This window comes from Bos indicus, chromosome 11, assembly GCF_029378745.1.
Source record: "Bos indicus isolate NIAB-ARS_2022 breed Sahiwal x Tharparkar chromosome 11, NIAB-ARS_B.indTharparkar_mat_pri_1.0, whole genome shotgun sequence".
NCBI classification, from domain to species: domain Eukaryota; kingdom Metazoa; phylum Chordata; class Mammalia; order Artiodactyla; family Bovidae; genus Bos; species Bos indicus.
The window spans coordinates 87,585,623-87,606,725 of NC_091770.1; the positions used below are offsets into that span (position 1 = coordinate 87,585,623).

The 21,103-nt window shown below is 42.3% G+C and overlaps 1 protein-coding gene across 2 annotated transcripts in view; it reads left to right on the plus strand.

Moving 5' to 3' along the window:
* Positions 1-331: 331 nt before the first annotated feature.
* Positions 332-21,103, plus strand: part of ADAM17 (ADAM metallopeptidase domain 17) — a 44,370-nt gene continuing 23,598 nt past the window's right edge. The window contains exons 1-5 of one of the 2 annotated variants that reach the window (XM_019970721.2): positions 332-651; positions 15,159-15,291; positions 16,542-16,672; positions 17,547-17,635; positions 19,905-20,073. In XM_019970721.2, the coding sequence (XP_019826280.1) occupies positions 561-651; positions 15,159-15,291; positions 16,542-16,672; positions 17,547-17,635; positions 19,905-20,073 (613 nt within the window). In that variant the 5' untranslated portion in view covers positions 332-560. Of the gene's footprint in view, positions 652-15,158; positions 15,292-16,541; positions 16,673-17,546; positions 17,636-19,904; positions 20,074-21,103 lie in introns of those variants that run through there. The other variant, XM_070799150.1, reaches the window with a different exon arrangement.

Consider the following 21,103-nt stretch of genomic DNA (forward strand, 5'->3'; position numbering starts at 1 on the left):
ATCGAGTCGCAAAGAGTCGGACACAACCGAAAGCGGACGGCCATCGCTTTCAGACGCGGTGGGACCGAGGGACGCGGCCGGACGCACCTCTGCGGGCCCATTCGTGAGGGACCCCGTCCCTGGCGGAGGTCATCCGGGGACAGAGAGGCGGCCCCACTGGGTCGAGTCAGGACGTCGCACTGCGCGTCACAGGCGGCGCCGGCGGAACCCTCGACGGGACTGGGTGGGGGTGGCAAGACTGCGGCGCGCCGGCGCGGAGCGGAGCAAGCGCGGGCCTCCCGACATGCCGCGCGTGACGCCGGGCTTCCGGCTGTGGGCGGTGCGGGGGTCGGCGGCGGCCGGAAGCAGGCTGCGCCAGCCTCTGGGAGCTCTGCCTGCACTTCCTGGGGGCCTCTAGCCGGGCTCTGGAGTCTTCCGGTAGGCGGCGCGGGAGGAATAAGCAGCTTGAAGGGCCGGCCGGGGCGGATCCCCTCGTCTCCCAATGTGAGCGGCGTCCCGAGCCCCCTCTTCAGGCGAAGGCTGCCCCCTAGAGAGGTGGAGCCGGTGGCCGGGCCGGGACCATGAGGCACCGTGTCCTCTTGCTCACCAGCTTGGTTCATCTGGTGCTGGCGCCGCGACCTCCTGACGAGCGGGAATCCCCGCGGCGATTCGGTAAGGACCCAGAGGAGTTGGCTCCGGGTGCCTGGGACGCGCAGCTTTTGGGGGGAAGAGCAGGCGAGCGGGATCTCTCAGGTGTTTGGGGGCAGGGTGTTGGACGAAGGTGGCGCGTCCCGAAGTTTTCGGTGTAGGAAGGGGGTGTGGCTCTCGGAGTCAGGGAAGGAGAGGAGCTGGGCTTGTCTTTCTGAATGGGAAAGGGGTCCTGGGGTGGGGTGGGGGGCCTCCTGTTAGTGACTGAGGACCTGGGAGCGGTCTGCTCCTCGAGTTTGTGTTTGGGCGTGTGTTCCGGAAAGCGGTAAGGCAGGGAGTGGTGACGGCTCGTCTTCGGAGAGGGAGATGCGGTCCCGGTCCTGCCCCGCTAACAAACAAAGCTACATTTTGTTCTTAGCAAAGGCAGGATTCTGGAGGAGGATAGGAAGGCCCAGAGCTCCCCATCTCTTCCACGGCTCTGAGGAAGCGAACTAGATTTTCTGCCTAGGAGGTCCTTAGGCTGTAATCTGGTTGGAAGGCGGTGACTGGGGAACTCTTCTTGGAGTTGCGTTTTGCAAACATCTTAACATCGTGTGTGTAGTTATTTAAAATGTAGCTGCTTGTTGGAGATTCTTAAACCTGCTAGGTCAGTTCGTGATGCCGTTTACTTTGAACGCCTTCCTTGTCATTTTAAACAAAAATGATCAGGGACCCCCAATTTGATCAGTTTTGAGGCTAGAAGTAGAGGGTTATTTAGATTTTCTGAAGAGCTTGGATTTTAAAGGACTAACATTGAGAGATGTGAAATTTGGTGGAAGTTAGTGAAAACTTACAGTGACCGTTAGGGTTCTCTGTTAAAAGTTAACATGTAAGAGAGTTTGGTTAATTAGTAATAAAGTATGAAACTGTATTTTCCCACTGTGAGAAGCTGTAGCCTCGGTGATTTTTCATGGTTGTTTTGGTCTCCAAATCTCACCATGATGCCTTAATATTGTGCAGAGTGAGACACTATGTAGATTTTTTTATGGCCAGTAAAAAATTTGCATTACTTTACCTGGCAATCTTTTTTTCTTATTAAATGGACAAAAACCGTAATTGATGGAAAGTATTAAAGGTGTTGTGTTCTCACTTGAACTACTGCTTTGTGGTTATCTCAAATTGAAAATGAGTTGCAGGTGATTGATTAGTTTAATAACCGGCTAGGGAGAACCTGGTAGGAAGTGCTGAGATGTGGTAACTTAATACAGATTGAAGGAAAATGGTAAATTGGGGTGGTCAGAATGGAGGAAGAGGGTAAGGATCCACTCATAAGGATGAAAAAAAAAAGTGAAAGTTGCTTAGTTGTGTCAGATTCTTTGCAACGCCATTGAGTAGTCCGTGGAATTCTCCAGGCCAGAATACTGGAGTGGGTAGCCTTTCCCGTCTCCAGGGGTCTTCCCAACCCAGGTCTCTCCTGCATTGCAGGAAGATTCTTTACTAGCTGAGCTACCAGAGAAGCCCTAATATTAAAAAAAGAAGAAGAAGAAAATATAGATAGTGCAGGTATTATATTCATTCCTAGGATTTGTGCTACTTAAAAGTTTCCCACTTGTGAACAAGAGGAATAACAAAACTGAAATACAAATATTTGTACCACTAATACAACTTTCAGTTTTGTTATCATTCTCTTGTTCACAAGTGGGAATCTTTAAGTAGCACGAATCCTAGGAATGCACATAGTACCTGCACTATCTATATTTTCTTCTAAGAAAACCTTGCTTTTCTAGGTCTATTCTCAGGAACAGTCACAAATCTTAAGGGTTTGTTTGTTCGTTTGTTTTTGTTTTTTGACCATGTGTTTTTATTGGCAAAGTGCAGACAGTTGGTGCCAGAAAAATGCACAGACTTAGCCATTTATTCACTGCATGTTTGAAGAACGCATACTGTATGCAGGTTATATGTGTGACATTGAAAGTGTAATGATCAGACAAATCCATCTTCAAAAGGCTTTTGGTTTAGTGGAATAGAGAGATCTAAGCAGAAAATGCTAGAAGAGTATGAAGGAGACTGTTAGAAGACATTATGGTGGGGAATTATTTTCATCAGGTGGTATTGAAACTAGCTGGGGAAGGCTAGTGAAGGCTCCCTGAAGGAGGTGATGATATTGAGCCCGGCTGTAAGGTTAAGTAGCTGAAAAGAGAAAACAAGGACATTCCTGATGGAGGCATTTAGTGTTAGAATTGAAATGAAACTTGGAGATCATGTCTAGTTTTTTAAATAAAGTGGCAGGAAAGATGAGTCTCAAGAAAAGTGTAGTGACCGGTCAGGTTCATACCATTAGTGATAAATATATGCCAATAAATACATGCCTTGTGGGTATTTTTTCTTTTGAAAAATGTTTGTGTGTGTGTGTGTGTATGTGTTTGATGGCTTTGAATGTAATTTGTTGCTTAACTCTGCCCTAGCATTTAGATTGAATTGGTCAAGGCCAATGAGTAATTTCATAGTTAAAGAATGTGGTTTATTGTTTAACAGCCTTCTTATCCTATAAATGTTAGCATGTATAACCACAGTACTAAATATTGATTAGGGGTTTGACAACATTTTCTGAAGAATACATATATATATAATAGAATCCTGGCTTTTGGAGTACTGCATAGACCGTGGAAAATGATTTCAGTTGAACTGTTACGAATTGCATAATTTAGGAAATTTATGAGTCATGTGAGCCTAGTCATGGTATCTTGTTGAGGTTGCAGCTGGGGTATATAAGTCTCACTTTGATTTCAAAAGTTTACCCTGTGTAACATTTAATAAAAGAGAATATAGTGGGTGGAAAGAAAAAAATACTGTCACAGATGAGGGGTGAAAGTTTGTATCTGAAACGTGTACCCTGAGGTAATTGGTGTGAGGATTCTCCACTTTGCAGTGCTCATTTCTCATTATTGATGGCATCATTCTGCTCAATATTTTGACATCTGACTTCCTTTTTTGATGTAAGTTTTGCTTACAGGATGGATTCTATTGAAACTGAAACACTTGCCCACCCCACTTTACTTGAAGAGAAATGTAATACAGCTTTGCTGTGTACTAGTGAAAGAGATAAACTATTTCTAAAATAGAACAAAGAGTTAAGCAGAGAGCCAGGGTGGGGAAACTGGAGAATTCCTTTTGGCCCTCATGGGGTTTTCCAGAACATTAAGTGTAGGTGTCTTTCAAGGCCCAGTTGGCTGAATATCAGATACTTCACTGTTTTGTATTTGTGAGAGGTGGTGAGTGTTTTCTGTTGGAAGTATAATTTGAAGAAAGTCAGAAGATTGGGAGGGAGGGAGGAAAGGACAGGAAAAGTCTTCACAGGGAAACCTTCATAGAGGTTGGGGAAGGACATGGCAACCCACTCCAGTATGCTTGCCTGGAAAATCCCGTGGATGGAGAAGCCTGGTAGGCTACACTCTCCATGGGGTTGCAAAGAGTTGGAGATGACTGAGCGACTTCACTTTCACTTTCATAGAGGTAGCGAGGTGAAATGAAGTGTGTTCTTATATGTCCCTTAGTCCTAAAGTGAGCCAAGGAGCCAGGTATTCCTTCCCTACGTCCCTCGTGGTTCCCCCCGCCCCGCCCGCCTTTTAATAAGAGTTGTTGTTGTTCAGTTGCTAAGTTGTGTCTGACTTTTTGTAACCCCAGGAACTGCATGCAGCACACTAGGTTTTCCTGTCCTTAACTATCTCCCAGAGTTTGCTCAAGCTCAGTGTCCATTGAGTTGATGATGTCATCCAACCATCTCATCCTCTGTTGCCCCCTTCTCTTCTTGCCCTCGTTTCTAGCATCAGGGTCTTTTCCTGTGAGTTGGCTCTTCACATCAGGTGGCCAGAGCATTGGAGCTTCAGTATCAGTCCTTCCAGTGAATCTTCAGGGTAGATCTCCTTGAGAATTGACTGGTTTGATCTCCTTGCAGTCTATGGGACTCTGAAGAGTCTTCTCCAACATCACAGTTCAAAAGTATCAATTCTTCAGTGCTCAGCCTCCTTTTGGTCCAACTCTCACATCCATACACGACTACTGGAGAAATCATAGCTTTGACTAGCCGGACCTTTGTTGGCAAAATGATGTCTCTGCTTTTTAATACTCTGTCTAGGTTTGTCATAGCTTTTCTTCCAAGAAGCAAGCGTCTTTTAATTTCATGGCTGCAGTCATCATCCACAGTGATTTTGGAACCAAGAAAATAAAATCTGCCACTGTTTTCCACTTTTTCCCCATCTGTTTACCATGAAGTGATGAGACCAGATGTCATGATTTTAGAATAAGAGTTGTAAGCTTTGACCATCTCATCTGCTACCCTGGTTTCACTTACCATTTGACTGTTCTGATAACTACCAAATATAGATCTCTGACCTAGGCTTATTCTCTGAAGCTCCACTCTCATGTATCCATCTGAGTATTCACAGATACTTCAAATGTCCACTTATTTCAGATGTCCAGAATTTCTTATCTATTTGATTAGAAGAATGTAAATAGGAGACAAGATTTAATCCAGGAATAGGCAGCAATGTTGCAAACTGTGGAAGTAACCTCATTTCTTAACATGAATTTGCATCCATTTCAGCTGCAGAGCCTTATGGATCAGTCCAGGGTTTTTTCAAGGTTCCCTTAGGCAGGGGCTTTTCTGGTAGCTCAGACAGTAAAGAATCCAAGTACAATGCGGGAGACCTGGGTTTGGGAATACCCTGGATTGGGAAGATCCCCTGGGGAAGGGAATGGCTGCCCACTCACAGTATTCTTGCCTGGAGAATCCCATGGGCCTGGAGCCTGTGGGGTCACAAAGAGTCGAATAGGACTGAGCAACTAAACACACGTTGAGCTAGGCTTACTTTCCCCTTGGCTCAGTTTCCCTGTGACTGGTCTTGCTGGAGAGTCTTGGCCCAGGTTTAGTCCCAGCCCAGTTGAAGGGCTCTTGATAAGGAGTTATTTGAGGCAGCTCACCCTTCATCCCCGCTAAGTGGTATAAACCCATAAAATGAAGTTTTTAGTTTCCAGTCTTTGGGGCCCACTGCCTCGCAGACAGCCCAGTTCTTCTTTTCTTATCCCATAGTCCCAAGGAGGGATTCTCCCATGCCTAGGGCTCGTTGGAAAGTGACCAGGCCTTTCCCTTGTCCTGCATATTTGGAGGAGCACTGAAGAGCAGTCACGTCTCCTGTGTTTTCTGCACAAGCGAAATACACACTTGACTGCAGCGCTGGCTTTACCTTTCCCACTTGTGCGAGAAGTGGGGACATGACTCTGGTTGTGTCTTTTGGAGGAACTGTTCATTCTGTGCAGCAGAGTCGTGGAGAGTGAGCAGAGTGCTCCAACAGCGCTGCATGACAACCGTAAGCTGAATTCCAGGAAGATGCCCTTGATTGCAAAAAGAAAAGAGAAATCAAGTAAAAAGTTCACAGATGTTCCAGATTCTTCTAACACTTCATTGTTTAAAAATAAATTTAATAAGAGACAGACTTAGAAAATGAACTTTATGGTTGCCAGGGGGAAGGGATAGTTAGGGACTTTGGGAAGGTTTTCTACACACTGCTATACTTAAAATGAATAACCAACAAAGACCTATTGTGTTGCACATGGAACTCTGTTCATTTTTATATGCCAGCCTGGATGGGAGGGGGGTTTGGGGGAGAACGGATACATGTATATGTGTGGCTGAGTCCCCTTGCTGTTAACCTGACTACCACAACATTGTTAATCAGCTATACCCCAAAACAAAATGTCTGGTGTTAAAAAAATTTTTTTTTTTTTTCTTTCGAAAATCAGTTTTACTTTAAAAACTTGACTTTGGACATGATGAATGATATAAGGGTATATTTTATGTCATTGTACCAAAGTCAGTGGCCATAAAAGCATATCCTGAAGATACAACAATTCAGGTTTGAGGGAAAGGTGGAAGGTTTATCAAACCCATGGGCCACTCCATTTCTGGATCCAGAAAGCTGGTTTGTTGCGGACCTTAAGGTGCAGCTTTCTCTGTATTATTTGAGAACATGAAGAAAGTATCAGCTGTTTTTTATCACTGATATTGATTTTGAACATCATAGACTAACAAATTTACTCTTTTCCTGCCTAAAATCACTGAATTTTCAGTGATGCAACTGCAAACATATGACGACTTAATTCAAAAAAGTTCTATGTAAATGAATAATTGCAGACTGTATATAAAGGAACACGATGTAGTATAGAACTTCAGAATCTTTCAGCATCCACTTGTCCCCTTATGTCAACCTGTTAAAAACAAAATTCAGCCAAGTAAATTTGAAGATCTAATTGGCTTGGCGAGGCACTTTATGCATTGGCAGCATGTCTGCCAGCAGCTGGAAGGGTTCTCTGAGGGTCTGGACCAAATGGAAGCTTTGGATAGGAAGAAGGATGGGACACGGGTGCTGTGAGTGAAAGAATTTTAGGCCAAGACATCATCTTTTTAGGGGGGAAGGGAACTGGCAAGGATTTTATCATGTGGAATATCTCTTCTTTCTCTGTGGGATGAAGGGGCCCATTTGACGCATTACCTCCTTCGTGCTGACCAGGCAATTCCAAACTTGTTGCTTAAGATTACTTTTCTGGTGAAGATTGAAACTACAGTTAGGTTAGGTATTAAGTCTGATTTGGTATCATAGGCTTGTGTTTTCTTTTTAACAAATCCCTTCCCCAAACCTGCTCCCAGTTGTGTTTTCTTTTTTGTAATATCAGTGTATATGGTGCCACTGTCTACCCAGATATCCAAGTGAGAAGCTTGATGGTCAGCTAGTGATCTCTACCCAGATTGCTCAGCAGCTTACTAGCTGATTTCCCAGACTGCAGGTTTGTCCTCCTCTAGCCCGTTCAGGGTTTCCCTGGTGGCTCAGGGAATCTGAATCTCAGGGAATTAAAGAATATGCCTGCAACGTGGGAGACCTGGTTCCATCCCTGGGTTGGGAAGATCCCCTGGAGAAGGGAAAGACTACCCACTCCAGTGTTCTGGCCTGGAGAATTCGATGGACGGTACAGTCCATGGGTTTGCAGAGTCACTGCAGTTGTTTTTGAACCCAGGTTCATGTGCCTGACGCACAGTGAGGCCCAACAAATGGAAATGTCTGAGTTTGAAGCTGAAAAAGGTTTATTGATTGGGAGGGCACCAGTGGAGAAGATGGGAGATGTAGGCTTGTCTCAGATCCATCTTCTTGGCTGCCCGTGGTTTTTAAAGGTAACGTTTGGGGTGAGTGTTGCAGGGAGCATGACCTTTCGATTGGTTGGTGGTGAGGCAACGGGGTGGTGTTTCCTGAGTCTTGATCTTCAGCCTTCTGGTTCCAACCAGTCGGGTCTGCGTTCTGGTGGTCAGCTTGTCATCACCATCCTCCCCCGGGGAAGGGGGAGGTGTCCTAGTTCCTGCAGAACAACTCAGGGGTTTGTGTCATTTTGTTCTGTATATCCCTGGAGGAGGAACTCGGACTCTATTGTTTCTTGACTGCTTTTTCTTTGTTTCTGCAGTCCCTTACTTCTCTAATTAGTAATTGACTGAATCTGCCGTTTGGAACTCAGGGAATGCTTGGGAGGCTAAAGCCTTTTCTACAAATAAGCAGCAGGAGACAGAAAGGCTTTTGTACCTGGGAGGGTCCTGCTTGGTTTCAGTCCTAAGTTTTGGATAGAGAGGTTAAGTTTTGGATAGAGAGGTTGATCATAAGCTCAGCAAGAGAACTTTGTTTTAGAGGATTTGGTTTCACAGTCAGGATGAAATTTCCAATTGATACCTGTTGCCCTTGTCCAAAGTCCTGCGTCCTTAATTCAGTTCCCTGACCAGACCTCTGCCTGCCTCTCCAGCCTTCCACCTGTTCATATTCTCCCTGCCAATCTGCCCTCCAGCCTCCCTGACTTGCTTTCAGGTCTCTGAGTGTATGATGTTCTGTATTTCTTGTGGACCTCAGCATAGATATGCCCTCACTGAGAACCCTGTCCTTTTCTTCTCTTGGCCGCCTCCTCATCCTTTTGGTTTTAACTTCAGTGCTGTTCTCTGGGGAAGCATCCATGGCTTGCCACACAGGTCATGCTCCCTCTGTGTCCTTCTATAACTTCTTGCAGTTTCCTCTCCCTAGACTTGTGAAGTACTTTATCTTTTTTTGGGGGGGGGGGGGCGGGGGAGGGGGCGGGTATCATGCTGTTTCTCCCAAAGTCACAATATTGGAAATACATCTTCTTTCTCTCCATTAATATCCCTAGTGCTTGGAAGGTGGGAGGTTTTCAGTAAAGTATTTGTTGAGTAAATGAGTAGGTCGGGTCTGGTGGAAAGGGGAGGAGTACATGCAGGATGTGTTTGTAAGAAAGGGGTGGGGGTGGAAGACCTTAAAAAGGAGTGAGAGTCAGATCCCTAAGGAGGACTAGGCAGAAGAGGCCAAGTGAGGGAAACTAACATGTGGCAGCGGAGAGCTGAGAGGTTTGGGAGGAGATCCTAAATGATGCAGTACTCTTGAATAGCGCACTGTATTGTGGAGTAACAGGCAAATTTGGCTTTGGAATACCGAATGAAGCAGGGCAAAGGCTAATAGAGTTTTGCCAAGCAAATGCACTGGTCATAGCAAACACCCTCTTCCAACAACACAAGAGAAGACTCTACACATGGACATCTCCAGATGGTCAACACCGAAATCAGATTGATTATATTCTTTGCAGCCAAAGATGGAGAAGCTCTATGCAGTCAGCAAAAACAAGACCGGGAGCTGACTGTGGCTCAGATCATGAACTCCTTATTGCCAAAATCAGACTTAAATTGAAGAAAGTAGGGAAAACCACTAGACCATTCAGGTATGATCTAAATCAAATCCCTTATGATTATACAGTGGAAGTGAGAAATAGAATTTAAGGGCCTAGATCTGATAGATAGAGTGCCTGATGAACTATGGACTGAGGTTCGTGACATTGTACAGAAGACAGGGATCAAGACCATCCCCATGGAAAAGAAATGCAAAAAAGCAAAATGGCTGTCTGGGGAGGCGTTAACAAATAGCTGTGAAGAGAAGAGAAAAGCAATAGAGAAAAGGAAAGATATAAGCATCTGAATGCAGAGTTCCAAAGAATAGCAAGAAGAGAGAAGAAAGCTTTTCTCAGCGATCAATGCAAAGAAACTGAGGAAACCAACAGAATGGGAAAGACTAGAAATCTCTTCAAGAAAATTAGAGATACCAAGGGAACATTTCATGCAAAGCTGGGCTCAGTAAGGGACAGAAATGGTATGGACCTAACAGAAGCAGAAGATATTAAAAAGAGGTGGCAAGAATACACAGAAGAACTGTACAAAAAAAGATCTTCACATCTAAGATCACGATGGTGTGATCACTCACCTAGAGCCAGACACCTTGGAATGTGAAGTCAAGTGGGCCTTAGAAAATATCACTACGAAGAAAGCTAGTGGAGGTGATGGAATTCCAGTTGAGCTATTTCACATCCTGAAAGATGATGCCGTGAAAGTGTTGCACTCAATATGCCAGCAAATTTGGAAGACTCAGCAGTGGCCACAGGACTGGAAAAGGTCCGTTTTCATTCCAATCCCAAAGAAAGGCAATGCCAAAGAATGCTCACACTACCGCACAATTGCATTCATCTCACATGCTAGTAAAGTAATGCTCAAAATTCTCCAAGCCAGGCTTCAGCAATATGTGACCCGTGAACTTCCAGATGTTCAAGCTGGTTTTAGAAAAAGCAGAGAAACCAGATGTTCAAGCTGGTTTTAGAAAAGGCAGAGGAACCAGAGATCAAATTGCCAACATCCGCTGGATGATGGAAAAAGCAAGAGAGTTCCAGAAAAACATCTATTTCTGCTTTATTGACTGTGCCAAAGCCTTTGACTGTGTGGATCACAATAAACTGTGGAAAATTCTTCAAGAGATGGGAATACCAGACCACCTGACCTGCCTCTTGAGAAACCTGTGTGCAGGTCAGGAAGTAACAGTTAGAACTGGACATAGAACAACAGACTGGCTCCAAATAGCAAAAGGAGTACATCAAGGCTGTATATTGTCAGACTGCTTATTTAACTTCTATGCAGAGTACATCATGAGAAACACTGGGCTGGAAGAAGCACAAGCTGGAATCAAGATTGCCGGGAGAAATATCAATAACCTCAGATATGCAGATGACACCACCCTTATGGCAGAAAGTGAAGAGGAACTAAAAAGCCTCTTGATGAAAGTGAAAGACAAGAGTGAAAAAGTTGGCTTCGTGGCAAATAGATGGGGAAACAGTGGAAACAGTGTCAGACTTTATTTTGGGGGGCTCCAAAATCATTGCAGATGGTGATTGCAGCCATGAAATTAAAAGACGCTTACTCCTTGGAAGGAAAGTTATGACCAACCTAGATAGCATATTCAAAAGCAGAGATATTACTTTGCCAACAAAGGTCTGTCTAGTTAAGGCTATGGTTTTTCCAGTAGCCATGTATGGATGTGAGAATTGGACTGTGAAGAAAGCTGAGTGCCGAAGAATTGATGCTTTTGAACTGTGGTGTTGGAGAAGACTCTTGAGAGTCCCTTGGACTGCAAGGAGATCCAACCAGTCCATTCTACAGGAGATCAGTCCTGGGTGTTCTTTGGAAGGACTGATGCTAAAGCTGAAACTCGCGTACTTTGGCCACCTCATGCAAAGAGTTGACTCATTGGAAAAGACTCTGATGCTGGGAGGGATTGGGGGCAGGAGGAGACGGGGACGACAGAGGATGAGATGGCTGGATGGCATCACCGCCTCAGTGGACGTGAGTCTGAGTGAACTCCGGGAGATGGTGATGGACGGGGAGGCCCGGCATGCTGCGATTCATGGGGCTGCAAAGAGTCGGACACGACTGAGCTACTGAACTGAACTGAACTGAGTCCCTAAGTCATGTCTGACTCTCTTCGACTCCATGGACCGTATCCCGCCAGGCTCCTCTGTCCTTGGAATTTTCCAGGCACAAATGCTGGAGTGGGTTGTCATTTCCTTCTCCAGGGGATCCTCCTGTTCAAATCTAAGTCTCCTGCATTGGCAGACAGATTCTTTACCACTGAGCCATCAGGGAAGCCCAGTATACTGTATTACTACAGTATAAAGTATATGCTGTACTCTTTTAAATAGTGTCTTTTTCCAGTTTTTGTTTGTAGCAGCTGAAATGAGAAAAGCTCGGTTGTTCAGGGTGATTGCTGGAGCAACTTGTAGGAAGCAAGGAAAGTGTTCTCATGTGCACAGTGCTGGGCAGCCGTTGAGTTTCTGAAAGAGAGAACATGAAGGTGACCTGAGCTGATAAGATCGTTCTCTTAGCATTGTCTGGTATTGACTGTCGTAAACTCTACCACAGGAAGTTACGTGTTTTATATTTAAGTTTTTGGAGATTTTTGGATTTGGATGGGGGAAATAGAAATTCTTTTGAAAAAGCTATGGAAAATTGGATCACCAGAAGTTGGTGAAGTGCAGTGAAATACTGAGCATCTGAGAGGTTACTGCTTGCATAAGAGCAGGAGCTCAAGAGTGCAGGACAAGAGGCGTCTGCTGTCTGTCTGTAATGGCTGCAGGCTGTCTGGTTTGAGATCTCTAGTTAAAAAGAGGGTAAATTACAGTGGAAACATATTAGTTAAGTACTTTAACATGCTTTAGCTAATTCCCTTTTAAAAGTGCTTATTATAGAAAAATACCTAAAGATAACCAGTGATGTTACTATCTTGCTCTTATTTTTTTCCTATCCCTATTTTTGTACATAGTTAAGGTCATGCAATATGAATAGATTTTAAAATCTACCTTTGTTTGTTTAATATTATAGCATAAGTATTTTCTTATGTTCTTAAAATCTGTTATTGACAGCTTTTAAATGGTTGCAGATTTCTTTTCTTTGTCATTAGGAAGTGCTGTCACTTGTCTGTTTGCCAGGTACTTAGTTTGTTTCCAGTTTTTTGTTCTTAAAACTAACCAAGACTGAACAGTGAACATCTTTGCGCTTGAAGATTTTTCCCTTCACTTTGAGTTGTTCCTTAGTTGCCTAGTTCAGTGGTTCTCAGACTGGAGTGAACGTCAGCATCACCTGGAAGGCACCTTAAGCACCTTAATTCTGGGCCCTTTGCCTAGAATTTCCGATTGTGGAGAACTGAGGAGAAAACAGATTCCCAGGTGGTACTGGTTGTGGGGAGCACACTCTGAGAACAACTAGCCTGTATCGTTGACAATAAAACTATAGTATTCCCGTCAGTAGGAGTGATTATGATCTTGAGTGAAACTCAGTCCATGTACCAACCTGTATCAAGGAAGTTGAAGGGCTAAAGGATTGTGTCAGCATCTCAGCATTGAGAATTTGTGCATTTTGGGAATGTGGGAACGCTGTTTTGTTCAGGGTTCTGTGCCAGGTGTCGTGAGGTAAGGATACTGTGATTTTAAAACGGAGCTCACTTTTGGCCGTCTTACAGTCTATTTGTGAGGTAAGACAAATATAACTCAAAGATGTAGAAGAGAGGTGTAAACAAAAGGCTGCAGAATTCAGAGGGAGGCAGAATCGTGTTTGATTGACACATCAGAAAGGAGGCGGCCAAGAAGTGGAGGGTCCAGGAAGAGCTAGGCTATTTTTAAAGTTTCAAAGTTGAAATCAATAAAGGTCGAGGTTTTCAGCCAGACAGGACCCAGTTCAAATCCTTGTACTGTGCTGTGTTAGCTCTGCGATACTCTTCTCTCTGAATCTGTTTCTTCATGTGTAAGGTAGGGAAATATCCGAAGGATGTTTGTGAAGATAACGTGAAATGCCTAGTATGGAGTCTTGTAGGAGACAAAACACTCAAATTGTTGAATAAATGACAAGCTTCTTGAAGGTTTTTCATTGTGCCTGTAAGCATTATAATTAGCAAGGTCAAGTCACCAGTAACCATCCATTGGCATAAAGGAGATCTACGCCTTCTGAAACAGCTTTCCTCTGGAATAAAATTAAAAGGCAAATTTTTGTTAACAAAAAATGGGTGGTACCCAATGAGTGTGAAATTTGCTACCCCTTTAATCTTGAGTTAGAGCCTTGAATGGACTTTGATTAAATCTCCTTTGCCTACATAGCAGTGTGCCTCCGCAGGTTTGCTTGAATACCATGTGAGAGGGAGGCGTTTTCCCTTCTTCGGCCACTCTGGACACTGGCCCTCCCTGCTGTCTGCCTCTGCTCCCCTACTCATGCCCACAGCACTGGCGTGGGTGTTTTTGAGTGTTGTCTGTCTCTCCCACTGCTGTAGGCAAGGACTTTGCTCGTTGAATGCTGTATCTTAGCCCTTAGACCAGTGGTTGGCTCATAGTGAATGAATGGATGAAAGAACCAGTTGAGGGTATTTAGGAGAAGAGGATGGAGAAAAGTATAGGGTAGATTCTTTTAAAAATGGTTTTGTGAGCATTTTTAACTGCAGCAGCAACAGACTTGTATTTTAAGCTCCTGCTGCTCTATTTTGAGGACATTCTAAGTCCACTGGAATGATTTTGAATACCGTTGCTTCTGCAGTGATAGTTGTTGAGAGGAAAGGAAACATCGGCTCAAGTATTTTTAGACAGTTTTTACAGAGACTTAAGTCACTGAAAGTGTGTTCCAGAAACCTTCCTGACTGTGGGAGAGACAGCAGAGTTGCTGTTGATAAAGTGACTTCCACCTACAGTGTTTACAGGAACTTTGAGGCTTGTTCTGCCTTTGTGGCAGTGCAGCTTTGCTTTTCTTGGGTTCCAAGTCAGTCTGGTGAAAAAGTGTTAGATTTCTTTTCTTAGGGATTCGTTTGGTCTTAGCACTGCACTTCTTGGTGTCCCGTGGGGTGCTTTTCTGCGTCTGTTGAGGGCACAGTGATAGAGATATCACCACTGTTTTGCTTTCTAATTTGGAATATGTTTTTTTCTATAAAAGATTTGCTTTTCCAGTTTGGTTTGCCCAGACCACTGGTACATTTGTTGCTCATTGTTACTTTACATCAAGTGGTAAGGAATTGATGTTGCCCAGGTGGGCAGTGGGCAGGTCATGTAGGCAGCCTTGTTCTTAGAAATTCTGAACATATAGCCATAAATGCCTTGAATTTAGAAGTTGGTTCATTGCATACTGTGATACTCTCTGAGGTATTAAAATTATCAGGACATGGACATGGACTCACGTTCATGTGTCCCAGGTCTCTTTCCAGAGCCCACTCGTTTGACCTGGGAACCCGAAAGGCTCACATCTCTACTGGCTTCCTGTTTCTCAAGTCTCTTCTGTCTGCACCCCTCCCTTCTTTCTCATGCCGTTTGTTTCCTGGAAAAATTGGGTCATTTGTTTTGCAGGAATGGAACATTCTGGGTGTGGCTGGTGACTTCCTAAGGTGGTTATTTAATTTGGCAACCTCTAATCCCTTTTTGTCTTAAAAACTGTAAGTTTGCTCTTAATTAGATTCAGGGGTGTGTGTGTGTGTGTGTGTGTGTTTGATAAGAATACTTTGATACTGCTGGGACATTACATCAGGAAGAGTTTGTTGTTTGACTCTCATTTCAATGATACTACAATTGATTCGTAGGTTTCAGTGTTAATAATCTTTTTACCTTTATTTCAGAAAAGCTTGATTCTTTGCTCTCAGACTACGATATCCTCTCCTTATCCAATATCCAGCAGCACTCTGTGAGAAAAAGGGAGCTGCAGGCCTCGACACACTTAGAAACACTACTGACTTTTTCAGCCTTGAAAAGGTAATTTCAAGTATTCATAAAATAATGTTGGGGCAGTGGGGTACTTGGTTTGGTAAAAGCAGAAAAATTGGAGTGTCTAATTAAATCTTAGAAAGTTACATTGTAAAGATTTGTGATTAGTATAATTATAGTCTGTCCTGCTTCTTGTAATAATGTATTGCTTATTCTAAAATTCATACTAATGACTATTTTTTAAAAATTAAATGTGTTTTCCAAAAGTGTTAATGATGGTTGTTTATTATTGTTTAATGATGGTATAATTTATTTTTTGGAATTTTGACAAAGAATTTTAATTAATTGAATGGTTGTAATACTTTGGTGCTGCTTTAGAATTGTCAGCCTTATACTGAGTACTGTCTTCATTTTATATATGAAGACACTGAGCTTTAGAGATAAAGGATTTATTTAGCTCACAGCCTAGTGGTGAGCTGGGTCTACAATTCAGTGCTCTCTCCTCATTGAATTGCTCTTATGTCATAGCATACATGGATAGATGTGTGGTCTATTTGGTCATTAATTTTAATATCTCATGTTTTGCAGATGTAAATTTGTTAGATAATTACAGGCCTCTTTCCAAAGTCTTTTTAGAGTTTTATTCATATCAAAAAACAAACATCAGGGGGATATAAATGGGCTGACTTTTTCTTTATACGTGGGATAGGCCTTCTCCAACAAGTATTTTAAACTAATATATGTACCTAGCTTTAAAAAAAACTACAGAGGGGTGTCCCTGATAGTCCAGTGGTTAATACTCCAGGCCTCCACTGCAGGGGTGAGGGTTCAGTCCCTGGTGGGGGAACTAAGATCTCTTAGGGCTTGGGGCCCCCACTCCCTAAAAATCCAGACAGCAAGTATAAGAGGTTTTTACTTCTAATTCTGTTACACTTCCCAGACCCAGCAAGTTTCCTTATAAACTTCCAAAAGATTTTAATGAGTATTTTTTGCATATAGATCTGTATATGTGTAGGTGATATGGATAGCATAGATTTACCTCATTTTTAACAGCTGCATAAATATTCCTGTTTTTAGTACCTTGCAGATGGATATTGTTTAGTCAAAGTGATTTTCCCCCCTGTATAACAAACAGTGCTCCAGGGAATATCTTTATAAATACACTTTGTCTAGGTATCCTTTTAGAATACATTCCTAAAAGATGAATTACTGTATTGGGTCAGGAGTGTACATGTTATAAGTGCTTATTGATGTTGCCATGTTTATGTGCTTCAAGTTGAGATGCATTCTTTCTTTAGGCATTTTAAATTATACCTGACATCAAGTACTGAACGCTTTTCCAAAAATTTCAAAGTCGTGGTGGTAGATGGGAAAGATGAAAGGGAGTACCCCGTCAAATGGCAGGACTTCTTTAGCGGACATGTGGTTGGTGAGTAGGTGTTCATTTGTGTATGGACAGAGGAGCCTGGAGGGCTACAGTCCGTGGGGTCACAAGGAGTCGGACATGACTGAGTGACTAACACTGCTACCACTGCTGGGAGGTTGGGTGTCCAGATTAAACTAGAGTTGTAGTTTCTTTTTTGAGGGGAGGAGAATGGGGTGGCAAAGAAGTTCTATTGTTTGTCTCTTTTATTTGAGCTTTGTAAATCTGGAAACATGCAAACAGGAGGAAATGGATATTATCCAGCATGTCATTACTGATTGGGTATTTTGATCGTACAGTAGAGTTCCTCTTAAGTCATAGGAATTTAACCTCCTTTTGTCTCCAGGGAAGGACTGTAGACTTCCCTTACGAGATTGTAAACAAGGAAGATGGGATCATAGATCAATTATTTTACCTTTTATCATGTATTTATTTAATAAATTATATTAAACAAGCAATTGCAGTTTACTTCTGGAAAATTTTTCTGCAATAAGAAAAAAAAATGGCCCTAAAATACTCAAAAAGTATAGTTCCAAACCTGTATATTCTAGATCATGTTTTCTGCCTCCTCTGTCTTACCCCAGAGTAGGTAAAGTTATTCCAGAAGAAAATTTGTACTTTCTTTTGTTTTGTAACACACTCTAGATAATTCTCATAGGAGACCTGAGGGAAAGAGGCCAGTTTCAGATGACTAGAGTTGAGATTCCTCCTCGGGAGTGAGAATACCCACCCACTTTCTGGGCCTGTCTTCCTTAGATCTCCATGGTGCCTGGGCGCATTACACACTGTAGAAGGGTGTGGTTGATTTTTATCGACAGTAGTGCATAGTTTTTTTGGCTTAAATTTTTTAAAATAATGGCTATTTTTTTTTTTTTTTAAGGTGAGCCTGACTCTAGGGTTCTGGCACACATTGGAGATGATGATATTACAATAAGAATCAACACAGATGGGGCAGAATATAATATAGAGGTAAGTCTGCTTGTCAATTTTTTTTCAAGGAGCATATGTCTCTTATTTTTAGAAAGCCATTTCACAGTTGTTTGAGGAAGAAAAAGGTCTTTAATTACACTTCTTTTTTCCTTGTATTTAAATTTTATTTTTTTAAGACCAGAAAAATAGATGAAAAACTTTTAAAAAACTTATCTAAGATACTGTCATAGGACGCACTCTGTATTTTTAAGTACAACAATTGAGAGAAAGTCACATGTGGGATGGATAATAGAAGAGGAAACTTTCTTTCCCTCCTCTTTTCTTTATTCTTTCTCTTAATAATCTCCAAAAGGTAAAGCTTCTCAAAGATGAAAGGGAAATCTCTTTCCTAGATGCTCTAGAAGTACGTGGTCAATAAAAGATGACAGTTCATAGTCTGAGAAGTTAAAAGATGAAGCTATAGGACACTCAGGCTCTGACCACTCTTTCATTGAAACCCTAGCAGTTGAAACCAAGCCCAAAGGAGCCACGTTTGTGTGAGACACATCACTGCATGTCAGATACCGGTCCAGAAAACAAACCGTTTGCTTCTGATTTGTGGATTGAAGTGTTTTCTGCGTCTCGAGAGAATACTCTGGAACATGAACACATGTTCTCTGAGGTTGCCACAGAAGGGAAACAGCTGGAGAATTCCACAGGGGAATTTTATGGGCCAGGCTTAGAAGTGGCCTGCGTCACTTCTGCCCACGTTCCAGAACTCTTGTCTCTGATCTGCCTACAGAAGAGGCTGGAAAAGCTAACCTCCTGTGCTCAGAAAGATAAACAGTGGGGGGAGTGTTTCAGAGCATTGTTTCTGCCACAATGCACATGTTTGCTTATTTCCTTAAGATCATCTTTTCTTAGTCCAAAAACGTGTGCATTTAGGACCCAAGTTGGTGATGGTGGTTAGTCAGTTAGTTGTGTCTGACTCTTTTGACCCCCTGGACTGTAGCCTGCCAGGCTTCTCTATCCATGAGATTTCTCAGGCAGGAATACTGGAGTGGGTTGCCATTTCCTTCTCCAGGGGATCTTCTGACCGAGGGCTTGAACCCATGTCTCCTGCATCACAGGTGGTCTCCTGAATTGCAGGAGGATTCTTTATTGTTGAGCCACCAGGGAAGCCCTAACATCCAAGTTAAATTTTCTCAGATTCCTCACTTTTCCAAATAATTCCCTTTGGGACAGTTAGGAATTCTGTTTTTATTCATTCGTCTCTGTTTCACCAAGTACAAAAATGATCATAATTAACATTTTCCTGTGAAATGGTCACTTAAAAGTAAACTCATCAGGTTTGTTGAAGGACTTTAGCATGAGATTAGTGATTTTTAAAGTGATCAAGTGGTTTATTACTCACTTAGAAGTTCGCTGTCTGCTTCCCACCCCCAACTCTGCCAGCTCTAGGAAATCACTAATCTATTCTCTGTCTGTTTATATTTGTCTTTTTGTTTCCTTAGATTTGCTTGGTCAACCCATATAAATGGAATCACACAACATGTGATCTTTTGGTGTCTGGCTACTTTCATTTAGAATGTTTTTGATGTTCATTCATCTTATAGCATGTGTCAAGTACACCATTTCTCTTTATTGCCAAATAATATTCCATTGTTTGGATATACCACATTTTGTTTATTGATTCATCAGTTGGGTATTTGCATTGTGTCTACTATTTGGCTGTTATGACTAATCCTGCTATGAACATTTTTGAACAGGTTTTTATGTGAGCTTATGTTTTCATTGCTCTTGGGTATGTAATATACTAGGAATGGAATTGTTGGGTCATATGGTAACTCCCTTTTTAACTTTTTATGAAACTGCTGCACTGTTTTCCATAGTGACCGCAGTTTACATCCTCAGCATTTTACATTTATTGCATTCTGTATTTCATATTCCATTCTCATGAGCAGTAGATGAGGGTTTCTCCACCTCCTTGCCAATTGTTGTTACATGTCTTACTTGTTGTTGTATGTCTTTTTGATTACAGCTATTGTAGTGGATATGGTGTCCTTCAGTTTTTGATTTTCATTTCCATGATGGATATGGAGACACCAGATGCACAGATACACAGACGTAGCATCTTTTTTTGTATGAGCTTTCTAATTCTGATGAGACCAGTGTCCTTACAGAGAAGAACTTGGTCTTGACTAGTCAGTTTACTTAACCTGGAAATGAATGTTACTGATATCTAAAAATAGGCAAAGAATGGTATAAGAATTTAATAGTTAAGCATTTTTATATTTTCCATCTCAGTTATATTTGTTTTCTATTTTAGCCGCTTTGGAGACTAATTAATGATACTAAAGACAAAAGAATGTTAGTTTATAAATCTGAAGATATCAAGAATGTTTCACGTTTGCAGTCTCCAAAAGTGTGTGGTTATATAAAGGCGAATAATGAAGAGTTGCTTCCAAAAGGCCTGGTAGACAGCGAGCCACCTGATGGTAAGATGAAAAACATACATTTCAAATAAAAAGCAAGCATAACAGCTGTCTTCAGTAGGGGTGGTTATTAGTTGATTTAAAAGAAAAAAGAACCATGATTATCAAGTAACTATAGTATTAATTTTGGCTTAAAAATAGTTTTGTTCAGGAGAGATCAGGTATGTTCAGGGTGGTATGGCTATAGACAGGAAACAATATTGTTCAGAAATTTCTTAAGTTACATTTTTTTTGCCTGTAATAATTGAAAACACTAGAAAAAAGATTGGGGAAAGGGGAAATTGAATAATCTGAGGAAAAACATTTTCATTAGCAGGTATTTAGAAATGACAGAATAGTACGGTGAAAAAACAATCTTCAGATACGTTTATAAGCAATCAGTTGGTAGCAAGAGGGGTATGTTTTGTCTAAAAGAAGATTAGCAGCCCTGGGACAGATGAATTTAGAGTGTTTTAAAGATCGTCTACCCATTTATTGCTGTTTTATTTAAAGATCAAGTTTTTTTAGAAAGATGGTAACGATAACCCTGTATGCGAGACAGCAAAAGAGACACAGATGTGTAGAACAGTCTTTTGGACTCTGTGGGAGAGGGAGAGGGTGGGTTGATTTGGGAGAATGGCATTAAAACATGTATAATATCATATATGAAACGAATTGCCAGTCCAGGTTCAATGCATGATACAGGATGCTTGGGGCTGGTGCACTGGGATGACCCAGAGGGATGGTACAGGGAGGGAGGTAGGAGGGGGGTTCAGGATGGGGACACGTGTACACCCATGGCGGACTCATGTTGATATATGGCAAAACCAATACAATATTGTAAAGTAATTAACCTCCAATTAAAAAAAAAAAATCAAGTTTTATTTTGTTTTTAAATTTTTTTCTGGCCATGCCAAGTGGCCTGTGGGATCCTAATTCTCTGCCTAGGGCTCAAACCTGCACCTGCCACAGTGGGAGCGCGGAGTCTTAACCGCTGCGCTGCCAGGGAAGTCCCTCGCTAGTTTTCTAATGTCGGAGTATCTGGATATTTTTG